The 24,531-nt window shown below is 41.8% G+C and overlaps 1 protein-coding gene across 8 annotated transcripts in view; it reads left to right on the forward strand.

The window, feature by feature from the left end:
* IDE (insulin degrading enzyme) overlaps positions 1-24,531 on the forward strand; it is a 105,439-nt gene that overhangs the window by 24,259 nt on the left and 56,649 nt on the right. For all 8 annotated transcript variants that reach the window (XM_044420678.1, XM_044420676.1, XM_044420679.1 and 5 more), the window contains 6 exons: positions 11,766-11,947; positions 13,915-14,122; positions 16,424-16,593; positions 20,476-20,598; positions 21,692-21,804; positions 22,268-22,430. In XM_044420678.1, the coding sequence (XP_044276613.1) occupies positions 11,779-11,947; positions 13,915-14,122; positions 16,424-16,593; positions 20,476-20,598; positions 21,692-21,804; positions 22,268-22,430 (946 nt within the window). In that variant the 5' untranslated portion in view covers positions 11,766-11,778. The remainder of the gene's footprint in view (positions 1-11,765; positions 11,948-13,914; positions 14,123-16,423; positions 16,594-20,475; positions 20,599-21,691; positions 21,805-22,267; positions 22,431-24,531) is intronic.

A 24,531-nucleotide genomic window follows, 5' to 3' on the forward strand; every position in this document is an offset into this window, starting at 1 on the left:
GTCGAGGCTCTGGTCGAACTGTGGAACGGGGAGATGACCAGGGCTGTGGACACGATCGCTCCTAAGCGCCCTCTCCCACCAGGCAGAGCCCACTCTTCCCCTTGGTATACACCTGAATTGCGGGCGATGAAGCAGGTTGGGAGACGGCTAGAGCGTAGGTGGAGGAGATCACGGGATGAATCTGACCGAACACACTTGAGAGCCCATTATCGGGCCTATGCTGTGGCAGTGAGGGCGGCGAAAAAGAGTTTCTTTTCCATTTCCATTGCCTCCTCAAAATGCCGTTCGGCGGAGCTTTTTCGAGTGGTGCAAGGCCTGGTTTGTCCAGGTCCTAAGAAAGATCTGGTTCCACCCTCAAAGGCCCGCTGTGACGACTTTGCCATGCATTTTAGGGAGAAAATCGCTCAGATTCGTCACAAGCTAGACTCCACTAGTGAATCAGAGGTTTCTGGGGAGACACCAATGCTGCCGTCTGGTCCAAAATTAATGGATGAATTTCAGTTATTGCGGCCTGATGATGTGGACAAGGTACTTGGATGAGTACGTCCCACCACTTGCCTATTGGACCCTTGCCCGTCTTGGTTAATAAATAATTCCAAGCACGGGATTGGGATCTGGATCTTGGAAGTGGTTAACGCTTCTCTGAGGGGGGGTCGGGTGCCTGCCCCTTTAAAGGAGGCGGTAGTCTGACCGGTCCTGAAGAAAGCGTCACTGGATCCAGAGATGGCCACTAATTATAGACCAGTGGCCAACATCCCATTTCTGGGCAAGGTGTTAGAGCGGGTGGTGGCAGGACAACTCCAAGCTCTCTTGGATGAAACTGATTATTTGGACCCATTTCAGTCTGGCTTCAGACCCGGGTACAGTACTGAATCTGCCTTGGTCGCCCTGTACGATGACCTGTGCAGGGAGGACAGGGGGAGTGCGTCCCTATTGGTTCTCCTGGACCTCTCAGCGGCTTTTGATACCATCGACCATGGTATCCTTCTGGATAGGCTAGCGGGATTGGGAGTCGGAGGCACTGCTTTGCAGTGGTTCCACTCCTATCTTAATGGCCGATTCCAGAAGGTGGTGCTGTGAGACTATGGCTCTGCACCATGGCAGCTATGCCATAGAGTACCGCAGGGGTCCATTTTGTCCCCTTTGCTGTTTAACATCTACATGAAACCGCTGGGAGAGGTCATCAGGAGGTGTGGGCTGCGGAATCATCAGTACGCTGATGATACCCAGCTCTACCTCTCGTTTTCCACCAATCCAGGTGAGGCAGTGGCTGTGCTGAACCAGTGTCCGGCCGAGGTAATGGGTTGGATGAGGGCCAATAAACTGAAGCTCAATCCAGACAAGACGGAGGTCCTGTTGGTTGGCGGATCGGGCTTCGGAGAGGGTGAATTGAACTTAGTCCTGAATGGGGTTGCACTCCCTTTTAGGGACAAGGTCCGCAGCCTGGTAGTGCTCCTTGACCCAGAGCTTTCATTGGAAGCTCAGGTGACAGCAGTAGCGAGGAGTGCCTTCCTTCAGCTTCAGCTGATCCATCAGCTGCGCCCCTACCTGGAGTACGACTGCCTGGCGACAGTGACACACGCGCTGGTGACTTCCCGCCTTGACTTCTGTAACACGCTCTACGTGGGGCTACCCTTGAAGACGGTCCGGATACTTCAGTTGGTTCAAAATAGAGCTCCCAGGCTGCTGACGAGGACTGGGCGTTATGTTCACATGACTCCAGTCCTCCGTCAGCTTCACTGGCTTCCCATTGAAGTCCGGGCCCAATTCAAGGTGTTGGTGATGACCTATAAAGCCCTAAACAGCTTGGGCCCTGGTTACCTGAAGGAGCGCTTACATCCATATACGCCTGCCCGCCCCTTGAGATCTGCGGGAGAGGCCCTTCTCCAGGAACCCTCCGTGAAAGAAATTAGGAGGGTAGGTACTCGGAGGAGGGCTTTCTCTGCGGTGGCGCCCAATCTATGGAATGCGCTCTCCAGAGAGGTCCGCCTGGCGCCGTCGTTATTTGTTTTTCAGCGCCAGGTGAAGACCTTTTTATTTAAACGTCATTTTAATTGTTAATATTATTTGCTTATTTTATCTGGCCAGGGCGACTTATTTTATATTGTTAATTTGTTTTATATTTTTAATGTATTATATTTTAATTTATGTTGTGAGCCGCCCCGAGGCTTCGGTGAATGGGGCGGCATAGAAATGTTTTAAATAAATAAATAAATAAAATAAGAAAACTTCAGGTTTAAAAGCTAAGGATTTTTGTAACATTTTGTCAAGCCATTTATGTATTTTAATCCAATACCTTTTCACATCACAAGTCCACCGCATATGATAGAAAGTACCCAATTTATGTTTACATTTCCAACATCCATTTAACATATTTGGAAACAGCTAATCCATTTGGCAACAGATACCATATATAAAACATTTTATACAGCTTTTCTTTATACGAAGTTGCTAATGTTACCTTAATATTTCTCTCCCACAGCTTTTGCCATTTTTCTAATTCAATATTATATCCAAAGTTTTGTGCCCAAAGTTATCATAGTGTCCTTAACCCGTTCATCTTCCATTCTCCTATCTAGTAAGAAATTATATAGTCTTTTAATCATTTTCTCATCTGATTTAAGCATCACCTGATCAAATACTGTTAAATCTTTATAAAAGCCCCACATTCTTTAGTCTTTAGCATATCTTGATTGTATCTGCACCTTATGCCACCAAGAAATATTAAATCCTTGTTCTTGTATTTCTTGATTCAGTTTCAATCCTCCATCATTATCCAGAATGTCATCATATCTTACGGCCATCTGTACTTCTCTCAGTCATGCATTGAAGTCTTTTACTTCAACCACAATTTATTTAAACAAAGCTGTGCTGTTATTTGAATTTATCAAGATTACAATTCACAGTCTTGGCATGATTGGCCCCCAGGCTGGTGCTGTCATTCTCCCTGGAAACATGTGGGTATAGAGCAGAGGCAGCAGGCAGGAGAGGCTCTGCCATGCTTCCTGCCAAGGAGAGCAAAGGGCACCAAAAAGAGCCAAAGCCTTCCCCCTACACAGGTATTCCCCAGGTTACAGATGAGTTCCATTCCTGAGAATGTTGAATTTGTATGTAAGTCAGATCACATGACTAAGTGACACTAAACCGGATGTTAGTACAGTAGTCCCACGAAATTCGTGGGGCTTACATTCCTAAAGCACCCATGAATTGTGAAAAACCACAAATTTGGTGCTGGCGATGGGCGCGGGCCACCAAGGCGGTGCGAGCGGGAGGTGCGGGCCGGGCCAGGCGCACGCGCGTGGCAAGGCAGGGGCAGTGGCGGGCACGCGCAGAGATCGTTTTCTCCAAGCAAGTCCAAACTCAGAGGAAACGATCTCCTTGTGAGTAAACCGCTGCACGGCAAGTCACCAGCTTACTGGCAAGGAGATCGGCTTGGACTCACTTGGAGAAAAGTTCCACAAAAGACTGAGGCCGTGAACGCTGAACCGTGACTTCACGGGGGTATACTGTATATGTATATATTTTACCCTACTATGTATATATTTTACCCTTCTACCCTTCTAACACTTAAGAAACACTTCCATATTCACTAAAACATCTTAAACACAGTACAGCATTGGTATAATGATGATAATACAGTAATAATAAGGTAACTACAGGTAGTGAAGAGAGAGAATCTGCATTTATATATGTAGGTATGGAGTATTGTAAAAAAACAAAAGAAATAGTTCTTAAAACAGTTTAGAACGTTTGTTCAGATCAGTGTCTTGCAGAGTTAAGTTAATTCACATTCATTCTTGCATAAATTATAATATCATGAATATGAAGCATTTTGAGCATTTTAAAGTATTTTATGTTGTTCTTTTTGTTTGTTTATCTTGAATGTATTTCTGAGTTCCAAACAAAACCGAACCCAAAACAAAACAGAGAAAAATAACCAGAAGTTTCTTTCTTTTTACAGAATTGGGTAATGTTTGCAGGCTTGTTGGCTACTTCAGAAGGGATTAAGCCTGCCAAATTCTACTCTGGTTCTACCGTATTTTTTGCTCTATAAGACGCACCTGACCATAAGACGCACCTAGTTTTTAGAGGAGGGATCCATGGAAAGCTTCCTGATAATCACAGGCACATTCCCCATCACTTCCCCATGGGCTTCATTAAAAGACGGGTTGCCATTTGAAAACACACACCGACCCATGATTAACAGCTCTCACCTGCGCCGGAGGAGGGGGGCGGAGCAGGGTGCGCTGAGCGCGTGCCAGCCAAGTGTGGTGCAGCCGGGCCGGCGGTGTGCCGGCGGTGGTCTTCCGGGTGGCGGCGGCAGGTCTTCCCAGGCAGTGGGGGTGAGCAGTCCGTCTCTCCGTGCGGCCGGCGGGTTAAAGCCCGTGGCTCCTCCTCCTCCGGGGCAGGTCTTCCCAGGCAGTGGGGGTGAGCAGTCCGTCTCTCCATGCGGCTGGCGGGTTAAAGCCCACGGCTCCTCCTCCTCTGCACCGCTCCCCCTGAGTGGCACAGCTCTCACCTGCGCCGGGGGGTGGGGGTGGAGCAGCGCACACCGAGTGCATGCTGGCCAGGTGATGCCACGTGGTGCAGGCGGGCCGGCAGCATCCCGGGCGTCGGGCACACACACATTTGCTCTATAAGACGCACAGACATTTCCCCTTACTTTTGAGGGGGAAAAAAGTGCGTCTTATAGAGAGAAAAATACAAGTTTCCCCCCTCTGCTCTCAATTCAGCATCATTTTCCCATCTGTAGTATGGGCATGCGAACAGATCTAGTTCACCTTTAGCATTTGCCCTTGTAACCAGGCCCTCAGCTGCTGCAAGGGCATTTGTGATAAGAAAAAGAGAATCATTGTGCAATCAACCCTTGAGACCTACTTCAAGAAAGCGACTCTAGTGATAACCCCCTTCCCTCCAGCAGCACAATCAAACCCTGACTCTTCACCACCAGGTCCAATCTCCATCATCATTAGTTAAAGTTAGGCTTAATGTTACCTCATGGATTAGGAAGTTATGAATAAAAACAGGATTTCGAGCTTTAAAACAACACAGACAATCCTCAAGGCAATCCTTTGAAATGTGGTTTAATAGCCTTTTATCAAAGCTTGAAGGAGAAGCTTCTGCTCATGTAAAAAGTTGAATCCAAACTGGAAACTTCCCTGTGGTTCCTCCCTTTTAGTAAGGCTGTAGGCTCCTTCCTTAGGTGGGCTCTTGCTGTTGGATGGAATCTCACCATCTAGCCTTTCAACTGAGCAACAACTCATCTTTCCCAACACCACCTCACTGGATCAAGGACTGGGCATCTGTCCCCTCTCACCACCTGAAAAACCTGCATCTTTCCCAAAATAGATTGACTTTCATATTCAGTTTCTCAGTGTGAGAAACTTCACTAAGCAACCTTGAAAAAGTTTCAAAGAGTTCAGGCCCCACTTGCCCCTGCTCCTCCTCCTCTTCCTTCATTTCAGAACTTGATGATTCCCACTGCACAACCTGCAATGAAAAAAAAGGCTGGCTCACTCTCAATGCTATCTAGCAAAAATTCAGAGCAGGAAGGCATTGTGGTGAAGTTTTGGAGAGGAAGACTGAAACAGGAAGACCTCACCCATGCCTCCGGAACTTCATTGAATTCCCATAAGCTTCCAAGAACATGAACATACTGCTAGGACTGCACCTTTTGTCAGCTAAAGATGTTGCAAAATAGTTGTAGAGTGGTATTGCTGCCCCATCCTCCAGAAACCCTTATTTAATTCTTGATAGAGGTGTTCAAATACAGAACATCTCAGCTAGGTGCATTGGTGGTAAAGAAACTGCTACTGTTGCATAAGGCTGTGAAGGAGCTCTTGATAATTCTTAGTTGGGTTCAGGATGAGGTTTTTGCTACTTGTGCTCATGCATATTTTATTTCCCACAAGGCCTCTGTAACCCAGTGAGATCAGATTTTTTGAGACTAGGCAACAGTGTACCAGTGAATAATTGTTTCAGTATTCCTATTCAGTTATCCATTCCAGGATTTGGCCAGGACACCCAATGCTTCTTTGTAAGTTACGTTTAGGAAACCTACAGGCTTTACAAGTTTCTGGAGAACCTTCCACTCTTGTCAGCTGTATCCACAGGTGCCTCAGTCTAACTATGAAATGCCATACTTCGGTTAATATATGAACACACCATGTCCTGTGCTGAAAAATAACCCATTTTTGTCCTTTTATATTAGCTGGATGTAAAATAACCTGAAACAAACCCAGAAATACATATTTACCAGACATACCTCAGCATAAATTTCAAAATTATTCAGTGTTACAAAACACCAGATTTTAGATACCTCTTTGCATTTAGGAAGCCTATTGACCGTTTGGTGGGATTTCCAGTCTGAATCCCAATGTACGACCTGTACAATCAAAGAGTGATCACTGTCTGCACTAGATACTCCCCCATCCCCTCCTTGATCACTATGTTTTCTGTTAGTTATATTCTTGGAGGGGACTATCCCCATTTTCTGGTTATTTTTTTAACTTATCCTTGAGCATTTTTGTTTTCAGTCTTATCATTGCAGTCCTTTAACAACACAGCAGCCTAACTTCTTAATTGTGCTTGACTACCTTGTACTATAGCTATCATACTAGGTGACATAAAATAGCAATGTAAAATGCTTAGCAGATGGGTTAGGAGTGGGGACTTCAAAAATGTTGTTAGATGGGTTTCAGTACATGGCCAATATGAGATTTGATTGGAGAATGGAGAAATGTTTATACAAGTTAGATTAATGGCTTTTTATGTATAGGCATTTAACAATTAAAATGTGAACTAGTTCTATATAGCTGATCTGTGTTACAACTGAATGGGAAATGACTGTGAAATCCATTTTTTGTTTGTTTATTATTTATTAATTTCAATTTCTGTGCCACCCCATTGGTCATAGGCTCTTTGGGTGGCTCACAAGATAATAAAATGTACAGGACAACAAAATCCTCAATTCACAATAAACCAATAACAATAAAAAATCCATAAGTAAAACTTCAAAACTGAGTAAAACAAAAAGATGACAACAATAAATGAAATAAACATCCTATTAGAGCATCTGTACACCAATTAAAATGATTAATCAATATCTAACATAAAATTAATAAAATCATAAGGCAGCAGCATTTAAAAATATAAAATCTTAAAACCACCATTAAAAATCAATAATTCAACTGTCAAAATAGTAGTGGAACAAAAATGTCTTTAGTTGGTGCCTAAAAGAGAGAAGTGGTGGGTACTAACTGAACCTCCAGTGGGATTGAATTCCAAAGGGTTGGCACTATGATTGAAAAAACCCTTTTCCTTGCAGTCCCTCCCCCCCCCCCCCCCCCCCCCACACACACTTTGTTAAGGGGAGGAATGCAGAGGAGGGCTTCAGACAAAGATCACAGTGATTGGGCTGGTACATATGGAGAAAGGCACTCCTTCAGATAACATGGACCTGGGACCTTAGACCTTGGGCACCATAGTATGTACAGACTAACATTTATCACATTGCACCCAAACAATCCCAAAAACGGGGGTGTGGAAATATGGAACCTGTCTAGTTTAAATATGTAACATTTGATTTTGGCTTAAATGTAACAATGCAAACACACAAATGGAGTACAGTATTTCTTGGTTTTTGCTGACTCTTGGCCTTATTTTTGCTTATCCATCTGTTACCTATTATTTTTGACTGAACAGTACTGTTCCCAAACTGTTATACTGTTATTTGTCTTGCTATTTCTTTATTTAGTCCTTTAGTTGTTAATTTCATGACATTAACAGTGACAAGTGTAGTGATGTTGTTCTTTAATTGTATTATTTAGAACAGTCAAGATATGATGCTGTTCTGCTTCAAATAGCTGATATGCTTTGCATTTCTCAAGTGTTTTAGCCTGGGGTTCCCACTGCCAAGAAGTTGATGGGCACAGGGAACAATAATCCAGCACTTTGCAAATTAAAGTACAAGACACTTGAGTGAAGGAAGCTAGAATGGTCTAGCAAAAAGTAAGACAAGTGTGTTGTAGTTTAAAAGTATTTTTAACACTGAAGACTGGATAAGGCATGCTTTCAGAAATTATACTTTTAAAATTATTTAATGCATGAAAACCAAGGAACAAGAGTCTGTGTGCAAGGCATTGCTGAACAAGGTGCTGTCAGTGGGCCAGTTTGCATGGTAAGCAGGCCACCCTGATTTATTTAAGCTGATGTAGGCTATGGTGGGGGCAGGCAACCCTTCTGAGTATTCAGAAAGTTGTTCTGAGCTTGTTGTTCTGTATGAATCTAAGCAGTGGCAGTTGTGTGAGGTTAAACAACAAATTATAGGTCATGTCATATAAACTTGGGCAGTGGGAGTTGTGCAAAGGTTAAACAACAGACTATGGGTTAACACATGAGTTAAAACCCTTTCAGAACCCCTGCTATGCAGGTGTACATGACATAACAACCTGTCACCAGGAACTGAATAAGCAAATTATGCCTATATACACTGCAACTGTTGATAAAATGAACTGGGTCAGTGTTTGTTGAATTTATCCTGTGCATGGCACTTTGTGTATTTGCTTCTGTCTGGATCTAGGAAAAGGATGGAGTAAACAGAATTATAGGAAACTCTATTATGATATGTTTTGAGTTCCAGGTAAAGGTATAGCAAGCATGATTCACTTCAGTGTTTTTATGTACTTGAATTAATTCACACAAGTACAGGCTCTGAAGTAAACTATTTTCGGACTTGCCTCTGGAGCATAATTTTAAACCTATGAACTTTTAAACGTACTTGCTTAACTCATTGTGACTCTTCAGCATTCCATATGGTGAATTGTAAAGCAATCCATGATGGTCTATAGCTGTAGTCCAGATTTACCATGCCAATAGGATGCTATAAACTGGGCTTTACTATGGCTTTTATTTAAATAATTAAGGAGGTACCGATGTTACTTTATTACATTTGATTTTAATAAAAAAGTATAGTTTTTGAAAAAATATTTTCATTATAAAGTTGAACCTTGACCTTTGTGGATTTGATTTTTTGCGAGCTTGCTTTCAATAATTAAACTGGATTTTTTTGTTTTAGTTTTGTGGCCTACTGCAGTAAATCATCATTACTATAGAGAGAGAGGAAGCAAAAGGGGAGAAAAGGAGGGTGTCCAAAGCATGCCTACCTGTCCTGCCCATTTGGAGAGGGAAATCTCTCTGGCATTTTTCTGGTGCAAAGAGGAGGCACTGGTGAACAAGAGGTGTGGGGCAGGGAATAAGAACATGAGAATGTCATAAATGGAGAAAAGGAGCCCTGCTGGACCAGATCAGGGTCTGCGAGTGAGAGGGAGAAACAATCTAGTACATGTATGGTCAAGAGTATTAAGAGTTAAGGTTTGTCAGGACCCCGAGGGTGTGGAATGGGCTTCCACAAGAGGTCATTGAGGCCCCATCGGTGCAGGTGTTCAAGGATAGGCTGGACGTCCACATGGTGGGCATGTCGTGAGCAGAGCCGGCTGATGCCGGAGGTCAGACTAGATGGCCCGGGAGGCCCTTTCTGACTCGCTCTGTTTCTATGTTTCTATGTTTGTGGTGGGGGGAGTAAAAATATTCACATTTTTCCATTTTTGTGGGGGTCCTATGCCCCAACCACCATGGATGTGGAGGGCTGACTGTACTACCAATATTATCAATAAAAGTAATCAGTTTTAGTGTTATATCTAAAAGATCTTTGGTGGAAGCTTGGTTTTGTAAATCTAATAATGATTAGATATTAATAAACTGAATCCACAGTGACCTTTTTAAGTTCAGTTGTATTTTGAAACATTATGGTTGATTTTATTGTTTGCAGTTTTTTAAACTTATTTTTGACTTTATTTTCTTTTTGACTTCATTGTTTTTAGAGCGATGTATCATTAGGCTTGCTTAAGTCTCTTGATTTCATGGTCTCTGTGCATTACACACAGGTTTTCACACCAGCCTAAACTGAAAAAAACTTCTAAAGCTAAGCAGATGGTAGGAGTCCCTCCCCTTCCTGTTCCCAGAATGACCCCTCTGATGGGTATGACCTGTGCCTCTTCTGCCTTGGCAAGGGGCCCATGATGGAGGACTGTATCATATGCCAGGCCTTCACCAAGCATACCCACAAGCTATGGGCCTTTTGCCTAAAGGCCATCCTGTGCAAATAGACACTTCAGGTGTCTGACTCTTCAAGGGGTGCAGTTGATCATCCCTCCACATCTGCGCTGAGGGCCCTCCCAGTGAAACCGTGAGGGAGGCATCCCGTGGGCTCCCATACCACCAAGAGGGCTGCAGAACATGCAACAAAGATGGTGGGTTTCACTGCACCAAAACACAAACACTGCAAAGGCCTTGTCAGGCTGGCCACTCCCACTGGTGGGTCCCTGGAGTCCACTGGTCACCCTGGAGCCCCTGGAGGAGCCATTCACCAAGTCAAGGGACTGAGAACCTTGTACATTCCAAGCTACCGACACTGCCCACGTCCCCCAGAATTATTCACTGACTCTGCCATCCAGTACGGGCTCAGGAAGGACGCTGCCCAACAGCTTCGCACAGCGGATCTACACTGCCTTGGCCCTTGGTCTACATGTCTGCAACTACACAGTCACCATGGCCACCCAGACACCATGGGAGGACAGAGAATTGGAAGATCTCCCCAGTCAGAAAGCTAAGGAAGTGTCCATAGTTCTGATGTACTGTAATACAGAAGTAGGCATCCTTTAGGTCAAGTGAGGTGATCAAGTCTCCCAGCTGCAGTAGTGGTAGGATGCTTGGCAAGGAAACCATTATGAATTTTTTGGCCTGGTACAACTTGGTCTCGGTCAGGGCCACCAGCAGCCAGTTGTCAAGGCAGAGGAAGACATGGATTTCCTGGAGCCATGGGTGTGCGCATACCACAGCCATGCATTTTGTGAAGATCCATGGCACCATCAGCCTGGCCTATGAAGTTGCTGGCCTCCGGTTCACCTTGTGACCCAGGGACCACTTCACTTGAGCCTTAGCCACTTCCACTGCTCTCCTTCTCTGGGACATCTGCACAGTTGTCACGTGGTTGACCCCTCAACCTTCATCAAGCACTATTGAATGGACATTCAAGCGAAAGCAGACTGCACACATGGCAGGGTTGTCCTTTCATCTGTCCTCCAATAATGACAGCTCCCACCATCCCCTGTGAGGTAAGCTAGCCAGTTGCCCATATGTGTGATGCACAGAGACCATGAAGAAGAAAGGCAGGTTGCTTACATGTGACTGCATTTTTAAAGTGGTCATTTGTGCATTCACCGAACCCCCCTTCTGACTTCACTTGCTGTCATCCTTAGTGAGCAACAGGTCCTTTCTTCATCTACCTGCAGACATTCAGGGCCTGGAAGTGGGGGAGGGCAATCCCTCTCCTTCCTCTTGGTCACAAGACTCTTGGTAGTCTCCATAGGAACCAAGGGGACAGGCAAGACCCCTTCCCATGGTCTCTTGGAAACAGAAAGGGGAGGGGCTTCCACCCTCTACTTGAAAACTAAGCTTTAGCAGCTTTTCGCAGTTTAGGCTCCACACTGGTGCAAAAGCCCATATGTGTAAATGCACAGATGAGCACTCGGAGAATGACATTTATAGGTAAGCAATATGCCTTTATTGTGCTGAACAGTGTGTTCCAGATCTGGATCTTATAGGTGTGAACATTTTAATAGAAGTTAGCAATGTATGAATGTCCCCATTGCTCTCTTAACTATTTGATTTGATGTGAACTTAATTTTGTCTGTCTTTTTTTTAAGGCTACAGCAAGGAATGCAAAAAATGGATAATCCTGCTATAAAAAGAGTTTTAAATGATATTATCAAATCACCTGAAGATAAACGAGAATATCGTGGGCTAGAACTGGCAAATGGCATCAAGGCAATGCTTATCAGTGACCCCACTACAGACAAGTCTTCAGCAGCACTTGACGTACATATAGGTATTTAATCACCATCTTATATGTGGTTAACTTTCTTTGATGTTGTAAATTAACCCAGAACCAAGACTTTCCAAAAGGTTATACAGTCATCTGTATAAGCCTTAGGATGTACTCCTAAGATTGCTTGCTAGTTTGGAAGATTCACTAATGTCTTTTCTGCATATGGGTCATAAAATTTTAGTTTACTATCAGAGGTAAACTAACCAGACATATATGCTTTATGGTGGACAGGATTGAAGATGGGACATTAAGACCAATGGACTGGAATATGCAGAATTGCAGACATCTCTCATTTATATTAAAAATGTGTAGATGTAATGCTTCTAAGCAGTATTCAACAAACTGATTTTTCTGTATATTTTCAGTGAAATACTATATATGTCTACCCAGAATAAAGTCCCACTGAAAATGCTTTCAGAAAAGTGTACGTAGGATTGTAGTTTTAGTCAGGTTAGTCAGGCTGGTGTTAGTACAGATAGAGTCCAGGTTATGGAAAAATTCTGTTGCTGAGACTATCCTTAAGTCAAATTTGTACGCTAGTCTGATCACATAAGTAAGCCAAATGTTTTTACCAAAACATTTGCCAAATGTTGCCAAACATTTGCCAAAACATTAAAATGTTTTGCCAAATGTTATGCATATAAACACTTAAAAACACTTCTATATTCATATTCACTAAGAACATCTCAATACAGCAGTGTAATAACAATAATAATACAATAATAATAAAGTAGCTACAGGTACCGAAGAGAGAAAAAAAAAGAGAATTGGTATGTATGTTTGCAGCTGTATACCATAGAAAAAATGTTGTAACTTGCCTCTAATGCCTGGCTTAAAGTATGTTTGAACTTCATTGTCTGTCTGTACTTAATTTTAATGCAAGCCCAATAGAAAATTACTTGGTTCTTTAGGTAACTTACCAGTCCCTCATTATTTTCCAAAGTTTTGTGATAATGGGCTGCTAGGACAATATAGCCTGCTTGTTCAAAATAATGGATAATTCAAAATGCTTTAATCCATGGTGAATTTATCTTAATGGGTCTGTGTACAGGAGCAGAATTGGCTGAGCATTTGTTGAGCTTCCAATTCCATTCTTTATGGAGCTATGTGGAAGAAGGGCCAAATGTGTTGACTGAGGTGTTCAAGAGCTCATTGGAGAAGGTGAAAAAAATTTGGTCTAAGGAATTAGGCTTCCATGATTGTCTCTAGGGATCTACATGGCCACTGATGATGTGTTGCCAAACACGTCACATAGTTCCCTAGAGATATTCATGGCTTTTTGCTGGAGATATTCATATAAGGTTTATGGCACCCCATGCATTTGTAAGTATGAGTTGTTGGTAACCCAGACATTTGTAACCTGGGGACTACTGGTACTTAAATTTGAAATGGAAGTAGCAATGTAAGTTCCTTTGTGGCTATTTATGGTCTTAGGAAGCCTTCAGCTTTTAAGAAAGAACAGTATGCAAATAATTTTATCTGTTCCCACCTTTCTAGATGTATGCTTACAATATTCACTGGAGAATATAGTGTAATACTGAAGTATTGAGAATTAGAATATCAGATTAGGGGCAGCAAACTTCTTGAAAATGTTTGTCATATCTAGATAGGTCAAAGATAATGTATCTGCATGTTGCAGTGGATACAAATTTGGAAAATTTCTTAATTTCTACATAGATGTTCCATGCATCTTTGTTCAAAGTTGTTAATTATGTTCATCCAAACCATGATGAATTTTGTCTTGGTGTAAAAGCAGCAAATAATAGAATTTTGCATATATCATCTTGTTTTGATTGCTTTATACCTCCAGTTTTTAAACTAAATTTTTAATACATTGCATTTAATCCAGTTGTATCTGCTGTAATGAAACAGTATCATGGACTGGGTAGTATAAAAATGTAGTAAACAAATAAATACAAATATGCACTTTGTTGTAGGGTGACTTGTTCCATTTTTTTTTCTTTAAGGGTCTTTATCTGATCCTCCAAATATTGCTGGGTTAAGTCATTTTTGTGAACATATGCTGTTTTTGGGAACTGAGAAGTATCCAAAAGAAAATGAATATAGCCAGTTTCTCAGTGAACATGCAGGCAGTTCAAATGCTTTTACCAGTGGAGAGAACACCAACTATTACTTTGATGTGTCACATGAACATTTGGAAGGTGCCCTGGACAGGTAAATATATTTATTAATCATTAAGTATATTTGTCAACTTCAATGAATACTATTAACATTAAAGCCCTACCATCCAGTAAGATTTCTTCGTAGTGGGTTGGTTAACACAGTTACAGAGTGGTTAACAAGCCATAGTGCTGGTTGCATACTCTCTGGATTTACATAATTACATAACAAACCTCTCAGAACCCATAAGCTGTAGTAGGGTGGTAGGGTAGTGTGTTACCCACCCAAATGAGGAACCCTGGTAGCTTCATACAGCATTAGAAATCATACTTGTAAGGGTAATCATGCAAATCTGTCTGATATGCATGAATATTTAACAAGCCTACTTATTAACCACTCTGCAGTTGTGTGAGTCACACATCTGCAGGCAGCCAGTCTGAATATTTGGGTTGGACCTGCAGCTTACATTGTACAAACCTAGCAAGGGTGGGTTCTTGGTGTGATGGACAAATACCCATGAATATTAACTATTAGCTATTAATTATTAACCATTCTGACAAGCCACTTTCAACACATTGTCATGATACAACAAACTGAGGCTTGGGCATGAATAGGCAATTTGATACCCACGGATGCAGCATCTCATCATGGCTTATTTGAGAGATACAGGCCACAATAACAGTGTGAATCCAGTAAATGTTTATTATTTTTTATTTTTCATAATAATGAAATGAAAGTGAATGTAAATGCTGACAACCAACCAACCCCTTAACATCTTGGGTATATTATCACTTAAATGAAAGACTTTATGGAATGAATACTTCTACTAAAAGTGAGAAGCCACTCGTCGGGAGTATGATGTGCTCTCATAGGTCTTATTTCAAGTTTTATTGTTACCTTGCATAGTTATAAAAGTGTTACATAGGAATCATAAGTTATACTCTCATACCATAAATGCATCCTACATTCACTCTTAACATAATTTACACATTTATCAACTGATCCTTCAAATGGTTCGCTTCAGGTTGTAATTTTGTATTTGGTGAAATGAGATATATTCAGTGATGCATATTTTGATGAATTCACTTCCTTTTAGCTTTGTTAAGCCTATTTAGTGGGTTTTGAACAATTTCTTGAAATTGTAATTAGGAGTTCAACTCTGAACTTTATTTTCAAATAAAGAAAAAGGGTTTTCTTTATTAATTTGTTTAGCAAAGACATTGTTTAGCAAAGACATCTCTAGATTTTTTTTAGTGTTAATGGAAGTACATTTGTGGGAGGCTCAAGGAAAAAAATGTTTTAGGATGAGGGTTCTGGACAGAGTTCACAAGGAACAGGACCACTGTTTATCCATAGCTGGCTTGGAAGGTAGGAAATCCCTTACTTTTTTTTCATGGTCTGTCTCCCATTTATACACAATTTACTTCGTTGTTATGTGAGCAAGCAATTTGGCACATGGAAGATGAGTTCTTATGAACTTGCATGGTCAAGCAACCAAATCCTAATTAGGAAAGATCTATTTTGCACCAGATAAAGGAATTTAAAATGAGGTGGGAGTCATTCCAGTAGTTTCACCTGGGATAGGATTCATTTTTTGAGGGCAGTTTCAATACATAAAGTGTCTTCTGAATGTATGTTTTTCCTGACACATGGTAAATATTTTGTACATGTCATAGAATCTCATGAGCAATAGAAAAGATGAGCAGTTAAGGACTTCCTGGTTTATGGTGAATATTTTTAATGTGCTAAAGCTCAGGTGAGGAATGGAGAAGATAAGATAAAATGTAGTTACTGAACAGTAGTGGGAAGTCATTCAAGAAATAGTACTTTTATCTGCAAGTACTATCCATGATATCCTTTTGTATCATGACCAAGTCCAAGGAGGATTTATTAATAAGTTATTGCACAAACTATCATTAGATCTGATTTTGGGATGATTCAAAGGATTGTAGTAGCTAATTCATAACAGATTTCAGCAAAAAAATAGTTCTGTCCGAAGTATTAAGTAAGGCTCTAATAGTAACTAGCTTATGCCAAAATTGTGTGATGCAGTTGATAATAGTCTCCTCTCAGTATAACAAACTGAAATGCAACAGCCACTTGTAGATTTCCAGCAGTGAGGCTCCATGATACATCCCAGCACTAGGACTCCAGGCAAATACATTGTATAAAAATATGAACATCTGTCCACAGACTCAAAGACCAAAAACTAAGACCTGGTGGGCAAAACCCAACCTGACCTGGTGAAAAAGTATGATAGCATTTAAAATGAATTTAATATTTTCAGTTTTTTGTAAATGTAGTTATATATTAGTACATTCATTTGGAAAATATCAAACTTTACTGTCACTGCAGGTTTGCCCAGTTTTTCTTGTGTCCTCTGTTTGATGAAAGCTGCAAAGATAGAGAAGTGAATGCTGTTGATTCTGAGCATGAAAAGAATTTAATGAATGATGCTTGGAGACTATTTCAGCTTGAGAAGGCTACTGGAAATCCTAATCATCCTTTCAGCAAGTTTGGAACAGGTGTGGAACAATGTAATTTTCTATTAAACCAATTATGTTCTACTTTGGGTGGGACTATCTCTACACAGATTGATCCAATTGTTCTGTGTAAGAAAAAGAGCATGTTAAAAATAAAACAGCACATGTATAAGGCGATGCAGGCTTTACATTTTTCATCATTACTGTGATTCATTTTTCAAAGTAACTGAGCATGTGATACATCTGTGCAAATCACTGTGGACAAGTTATACAGTGGTTGGAATGTATTTTAAACTACTCAGTAATAACATTCACTGCATAATTATTTTGTTAGTACAAGTTAAGCAATTCAGGTAAATAAAGCTACTTTTTTTTTTTTTTCGATTTATATCTGCCTTTTTCCTACAAAGGGCTCAAGGCAGCTTACATCATTCTCCTCCTCCATCTTATCCCCACAACAACAACCCTGTGAGGTAGGTTGGGCTGAGAGTCTGTGACTGGCCCAAAGTCACCCAGTTGGCTCCATGGCCGAGTGGGGACTCGAACCCAGATCGCCTGAGTCCCAGTCCCACGCTCTTAACCACTACACCACACTTTGATAATAAGCATGATTAAAGGCTATGATTAAGGCCAAATTTTTGTTTCTAAATAAGGTGGAACAAAAGTGTAGGTAATTACTGATGTCAGAAACATGTTTTTGGCAGTGTGCTTGATAATAGAAATGTTTAAGTACCTCTTAAAAGTTTCAGTGGAATCCTATACACATTTACAGGAAGTAAGCCCAATTGAGTTCAGTGGGACTTATTCCAATGTAAATCTGAGTGAAGGCCTGTAGCCTTAAGCTTTTAGAAAAGGTTGGGTTATATTATAATAAAAGTTGCCTTATTTGTTCCTTAAGCTGATGAGTGTGAAAAGCATGTAGTAATATTGAAATAGAGCCTAATAACCCTTAAAGCTGGTGCTAAAGAGAATGATAGCAACCTTGTGACCAGCTGCATTTGTTTATTTTACAAATTGCCTGTTCAGTGAAAGCAAATACTTTCAAAGCATTGCATAATACACTTTCATAACAAAAGAAGACCAAACCCTGTAAAAACAATCGCTGACACAGCGTTATTAATAGCAGAGAGTCTGTATGGTGGTTAATTCTGAAAAGCAAGCTAAGGAGGGTAACTTTTTGTTCACAATGTAGCTTCAAAGGAGAGTGACCCCAGTTGATAGGCTGCAGCACAATGTTACAGAGCTCTGGAGCAGTAACTGAGTGGATCCTGTAGAAACCAAGCCTGGTAATTTCAGGGAAGTTCAAAAGAGAGCAAATTCTCTAGAGTCCAAATTGTTAAAACTTTAGAGGTCGAGGCTGGGACCTTGAATTCAGGTCAGACATACTCTAGTAACATAGAAACAGAGCAAGTCAGAAGGGGTCTCCCGGGCCATCTAGTCTGACCCCCGGCTCCAGCCAGCTCTGCTCACGACATGCCCACCATGTGGACGTCCAGTCTATCCTTGAACACCCGCACCGATGGGGCCTCAATGACCTCTCGTGGAAGCCCATTCCACACCCTCGGGGTCCTGACTGTCAGGAAGTGCTTCCTGGCATCCAAATGGAACCTTGGCTCCCGGAGCTTCACTCCATTGGAGCATGTCCTGCCCTCCTCTGCAGGGGAGAACAGGTCTCTACCCACCTCCCCACGGAACAACTGTACTCCCTACGGAACTATCCATGTTTTAAATGGTGGTAGCCAAATTACTGGAGTAAGGATCAAAGCAAAAACAATTCAGGTGTATTTTTAAACCACTTATGTGAGCATTAGAAACTTATGAAATAATGGTTGTTACCTGTCAGCTATCTTATTTGGACAGGTATCTTTATTTTCACAATAAAGTTCTCAGAAATAAGAACTAAAAGTTGGATTTTAAAAAATACAGCAGCAGGTATGGGTGCTACAGTGGTTATTCATAATGGAAGTGTTGGTAGAATGTTCTACATTCATAAACAGTTTAATAAGACTGTTTTTATTTATCCTTAATGATTTTTCTTATTTGGATTTGCTTATTGGTAAATTGAGTTGATAGTTCTGCCCAATTCCATTTTTATTATTTTAGTACATTATCTCCAACTCACTGATTTCATGGTTTCTTGCTTTAAGCTGGCTTTTGTTACTATATTTTGTCAGGTCAGAATGCTGTGTTTTAATTTTACTCTGCATTGAAGTAGCATTTGAGTCAGCATGTTGGAAATAGACATTCAAGCTTTGATGTTTCTTTTTCAATATGAGAAAATAACAAAGAATTGTCAGCACTAATTGTAACAAGACTCAATTCTACTTGGATCTGTTTTAAACATTATAAAAAAAACAAACCATAAAGCTTGGCCTGGCTGTAGTCATAAAACTTGAACGCTCAACATTAGGTGATATTTTTAAAAATATGGCAAAACAGGGTTGCAAACAATAGCTTGATTCTGGTTGATAGGGAGAATTTCAAACACAGTTTTGCCATACAAGCACCATAGGAAGACTGGCTTAAAAACCAAGAAGTCTTCTTTGAAGCTAAGGGAGAAAGCATTCATAGTAATGGCTAATTTTGAGTATTTCTGATGAACCAGGAATTCTTAGACTGAGTTAGGTGGATGATTCCTTCTTGTTTATTTCTTTCTTAGTTTGCCAGTTTCTAATTGACAACGAATGTAGAGACCACTGTAGGACATCTATCCAACTCTTTCCATCCTCAGCTTCTATGGCTGCAAAATCATTCCCAAATCTGCTTTCTACATAAGCCCATATATCTACTAGACATGCCTGTGAATATGAGAATGTAATCTGTGGGAGTAATCCATTAGGTGATAGGCATAATCCAAATTATATAAATAACATAGTTGTATTGATGTTCTGTGCATCTTCATATTGACTGGGCTCACACGCCTCAGTAACCCCGTAGGTAACTAGCCACAGTGGGTTGTTGTCATCTGAACTTAGACGACTTCCCTCAGTGTGACTTATTTTGGGAAAAAAGCCACCTTGACAACACATGGCTTGCACTGTTATTCAACCCATGAAGGGTTGTCACATTGTCTAAACCCAGAAAAAAAAACCATTGTGGGAGTGGCTAGCAAGCCAACCAGCAATATCAGCACTGAACAGGGGTTGGTCTTCTGGCCCCTTCCAACTGTACTATTCTATGATTCTCTGAAAAATCCCTTGCCATTCTTTGTGATCTTGTCCATGCTGCCAGTCCTACCACTCAAGTGTTACTTTGCCTTTGCAGCAACTGTTGCTGGTTCACCACCTTTTTTCTTCACCACAGAAAAAATGTGTGGAAATGTCTTATGGGGTGTGGGAGCATTCTTTTCAAAGGTGTGGAAGCACACATCTATTTAATAAGTAGGGTCTTGTCTGGTTGAAGAATCCCTGCTAAGGTTCAGCTGTCAAAGGGAACAAAGTGCACTTAGTAACAGGAATTGGCAAAGTGAAACTGTTGTTATTGCATTACATTTATATCCCTTCTTTCCTTTTGCAAAGAAGCCAAAGAAGTTTAGGCAACAGAGTGCCAGGGCCAACCCAAATCATTCTGCTGTCTGAGGTGAAGGATAGTATGGCATCTACCTTGTATAAAAGCCAAGTAGATTGGTGGTTGCATTTTACTTTAACACTTGTGATGATGGCATAGTGTTCTCAGCTATACCTAAGGATAGCAGAATATTTTCGAAAGTGGAGGGTAGGCCAAAAGCACTCCTTGTGCCTCAGTATCTGCTTTCTGTTAACGCCACCTCACTTTGTCTAATATTTATTACATTTGTATTGCCACTGAATAGCCCATAGGCTCTCTGAGAACCATCACAGATGGTTAATAGTAGAGCTGGTCTTGCTGCCCTTCTATTTCATGACTATTTTGTGAGACAGCTTATATTTTATTCTTGTATTATAGGAAACAAATTCACTTTGGAAACTAGACCAAACCAAGAAGGAATAGATGTAAGACAAGAACTATTGAAGTTTCACTCTACTTTTTATTCATCAAATTTAATGGCTGTCTGTGTCCTTGGACGAGGTAAGACTGTCAGTTTATAGGCACACCTTTAAGTAAAAATTTTAATTGACATTTTGTATGGAATAGTACTGCATTTTATTCTGTAAAGTAAGCTGTATTCTCAAATATGAAAACAAAGTTTGAGTCATAAATGGAACTCATACCTTATACATCAACCTTCCAGAACCAGGTGACTTTCAGAGGCATTTGAACTATAACTCCCAGAATTCCCATACAGCAGGGCCATTGACTGGGAATTCTGGATGTTGCAGTCCAAACGTGTCTAGCAGGCACTAGGTTGGGGAAGGCTGTTATAAATAAATCAAGATAAAATACAAAATTAAAAACATTAAAATATTAAGACTGACAGTCAAAGCAGTGTAGGTAGTATTCTGTACATGCAGAAGCCTTATCGTTGAACTTTATGCCTTACGGATCAGGAATGGGCTACAAAATAATGTGCTGTACCCCCCCCCCCCCCCATTCAAAATCTCTTATCTCTATTACCATGGTTCATTGTTAGGTAAGCTTGCTACAAATTCTGGCTAAAGTCATTCAGAACCCCAGTTGACTAAACCAGCGTATAGAAATACAGGAGGAATATATATGTGAGCATGGCAGTTTGTGTATCTATTCCAGCACTTATATTTCTGCCTGTGACTTGATAAGGTGATTTTAAGCTGGAGAGAGTGAGAGTCTCCAGGTTTGTTCTGGAAGTGAAAGACTTGGCATATGATGCAGACATTGGAACACTGAAAATATGAGATTTTGTATAAATATGATTTTATTAATATTTGAACATATGCAAGATATACATGTATTATGTGAGATATGTTCGAAGGAGAATTGGTATATAAATATTGCTGATTAATAAATTTTCTAGAAATCCTAAGCATGACTGAGCAGGACTTTAGTGGCTGGCATTTCCTGGCTGGTTTAATTCTAGACATATAATTTGTGTTTTGAAGTATGTCTAAAAAGACGTTCCATTTTTAAGGTATGTGATTATTCTTAAAGCTCTGATAAATTAGGGTTTGCTTTTTAAGGAGTAGTGAAGGAAAAGACAGAACCTCTTGGCCTTGAGTAACTCCGTGTCCTGCCCTGTCCTGTACAGAATCTCTGGATGAGCTGACCAATTTAATAGTGAAGCTTTTCTCTGAAGTAGAGAACAAAAATGTTCCATTACCAATATTCCCTGAACATCCTTTCCAGGAAGAACATCTCCAGGTAGGTTTCAAACCTTGTGATAGCACCATTATATAAAAATGGAGACTTGTAAGTTTTTATTTTCTATTTGTATATATTAATAATTTTTAAATTTGGTTTTAAAACTTGTAAACTTTTTATGATGTTTTAATATACTGGATCTTGTATTGTTATTTTTAATGTGCTGTTGCGAACTGCCCAGAGAGCATCAGCTGTTGGATGGTATAGAAAGTAAATAAATTAATTAAATAATCAGTATGGTGTATGTGAAATATATGGGTGGAAGTTGTTATGTACTGGCATAACCAGTTATTTCATGCAATTGTAATAATTGTTCTGATAGGAAATGCTTTCAAACAACATTAATATTATGTTAAGCTGTATGTGTAATGAAGTATTTCTGGGTATATGTGGGTAGTGAAACACTATATAGGCAAAATGTTGGATTGAAGATAAATAATACTTAACTTTTTTAATATTACAGCAACTTTACCAAGTGGTACCTATTAAGGACATTAGAAATCTTTATGTCACATTTCCAATACCAGATCTTCAGAAGTACTATAAATCAAACCCTGGCCATTATCTTGGTCATCTTATTGGACATGAAGGTCCAGGAAGTCTTTTATCAGAACTGAAAGCTAAAGGTAAGATTTACAATGACTTGTTACTGAAACATTTAAATATATTACGAAGGTTTGCTTTGGGACAAATGACTTCACTGCTCCGTCCCTGAAAATAAGAGGGATTCTTTCTGTACAAGCCCACTCAAACCCACATAGGCTATGAAAGATTTGGAAGAAGCATATGGGGAAAGATGGCACTGGAAGAGAATCCATAGCAGGAAGGGCTCTGTTAAACTTGCAAACATAGAAAGAGCAGGAAATCTGAAGGGATAAAATCAAGACAAAGTCTAAGAGAGCGTCAAGCCCAGTGGGCTGAGGAGTTCAAAGAAAAGGAAGAGTTAAAAGGAAGAAAATATGAATTTACTTATTCACAAACTCCCCTTCTGAAGGCACAGAGACAGAATGGGGTTTTTTCCCCCAATGAAATGCCTTTCTTTTGGTACATACCATGGAGAAGAGGCCAAAGAAAATTATATAAAAATCTTGTTGTGGCAGTTCCATGTAATACTTGGTTGTATTTTCTATGTTGGCTCTGGCCTCTTGGCAGAGTAGCAGAGCAGCAGAGGCACGGGCTGGGAGAGAGTGCTGAGTGGCCAGGGGACTAGCGAAGGCAAGGTAGGAGCTGGGCAGGGGAGCAGAGGGCCAGGAGCAGCGGAGAGGAAGGGGGCGGGGCCTGAGAGGCTAGAGTGGCCAGGAGGAAGCACGGGGCCACTGGCCTGAGGGACAGATAAGGCTGCACTCAGCCACTGCCAGCCCTTTTGGCTCTGGTCTCTTGGCATCGTCCTTTGACTGCGTCCCTTAGCTGCAGCCTGGGCTGTCCGGGGACTCCCTTCCCTGGGACACAGAGCTTGCTTTGTTTGTTTGTTTGTTCTTGTGCTGTGCTTTGCTTTGTTTTTCCTCCAATTTAAATTTAAGTTTATTTTATCCTTGTGTGTGTGTGCGAGTGGGTTTTTGTCTGGGAGAACTGGGCAAGTGAGAGGAACTGCAGGACAAACAAGGCAGGGGACCAAGGGAAGGTCTCGGAAGGGATACCGATGGCAGACCAGGAGATGGCCTTGGCGGGAATCATGGGTGTTGCTGTCCGCTGCGACGGCTGCGACATGTTCACCCTTCTCCCCCAGGAGAGGCAGGGTTGCACTTGCCCTCGGTGCAAGATGGTGACCCTGCTAGAAGAGCAGCCCCCCTTTGTACAGAGGGTTGAGGGAGAGGCCAGGGGAGGAGCAGCTGTGGAGACATGGAGGTATGTCACCCACAGGAGAAGGAAGCCAGCACGGCCTCCTCCTCTTCCTGGCACCAATCTGGAGCTGGGAAACAGGTTCTCTCCACTTGGGGAGGCTGGGGCTGATGAGGCCTCAGGGGACCAGCAGGACCCCCAGCCTGGGATGACAGGTGGCAAGGGGGCCGCTGCAGGAGAGGCGAGGGCCAGGGCACGGCCGCCCACCACCACCAGGAAGACACAGCGGCGGGTGATTGTTGTTGGGGACTCCCTGCTGAGGGGTACTGAGGCGGCGGTGTGCCGCCCCAACCTGGAGAGAAGGGAGGTTTGCTGCCTGCCAGGTGCACGCGTCCGGCATGTGAAGGACAGAGTGGAGCGTCTTGTTGACTCCGGGGGGTCACCAGCTGCTCCTGGTGATCCATGTGGGCATAAACGACGTGGCAGGCAGGGTGTGGTTGGGATCACCAGGGACTTCGAGGCCTTGCGGAAGAAACTCAGGGAGCTAAAGGTCCAAGTGGCCTTCTCATCGATCTTACCGGTCTGGGGATTTGGGCCAGGAAGGGTCTCCGAGTTGAACAACTGGCTTAGGGTGTGGTACCAGAAGGAACGCTTCGGGTTCCTTGACGACGGCACTCGGTTTCTTGCCAATGGACTTCTGACAAGGGACGGGTTACACCTCACGAGGATGGGAAAAAGTCCTTTGGAGATGCTCTAGTGAGCTTCGTCCAGAAGACTTTAAACTGAGCCGGGGGGGTGGGGTTCAGGCCCCCCAGTAACATGACTGCACTGGACAAGTGTGGGCAGAGGGCTCTGGGAGCAGGGTTTTGGAGGTACTGCAGGGACTGACAGGACTTCTACAGAGAGGGGCCAGGTATCAGGGAGGATGGGAGGAAGGAGGAGGCTGGG

Source organism: Varanus komodoensis, unplaced genomic scaffold (assembly GCF_004798865.1).
Source record: "Varanus komodoensis strain SLA01 unplaced genomic scaffold, ASM479886v1 scaffold11, whole genome shotgun sequence".
Lineage (NCBI taxonomy): Eukaryota > Metazoa > Chordata > Lepidosauria > Squamata > Varanidae > Varanus > Varanus komodoensis.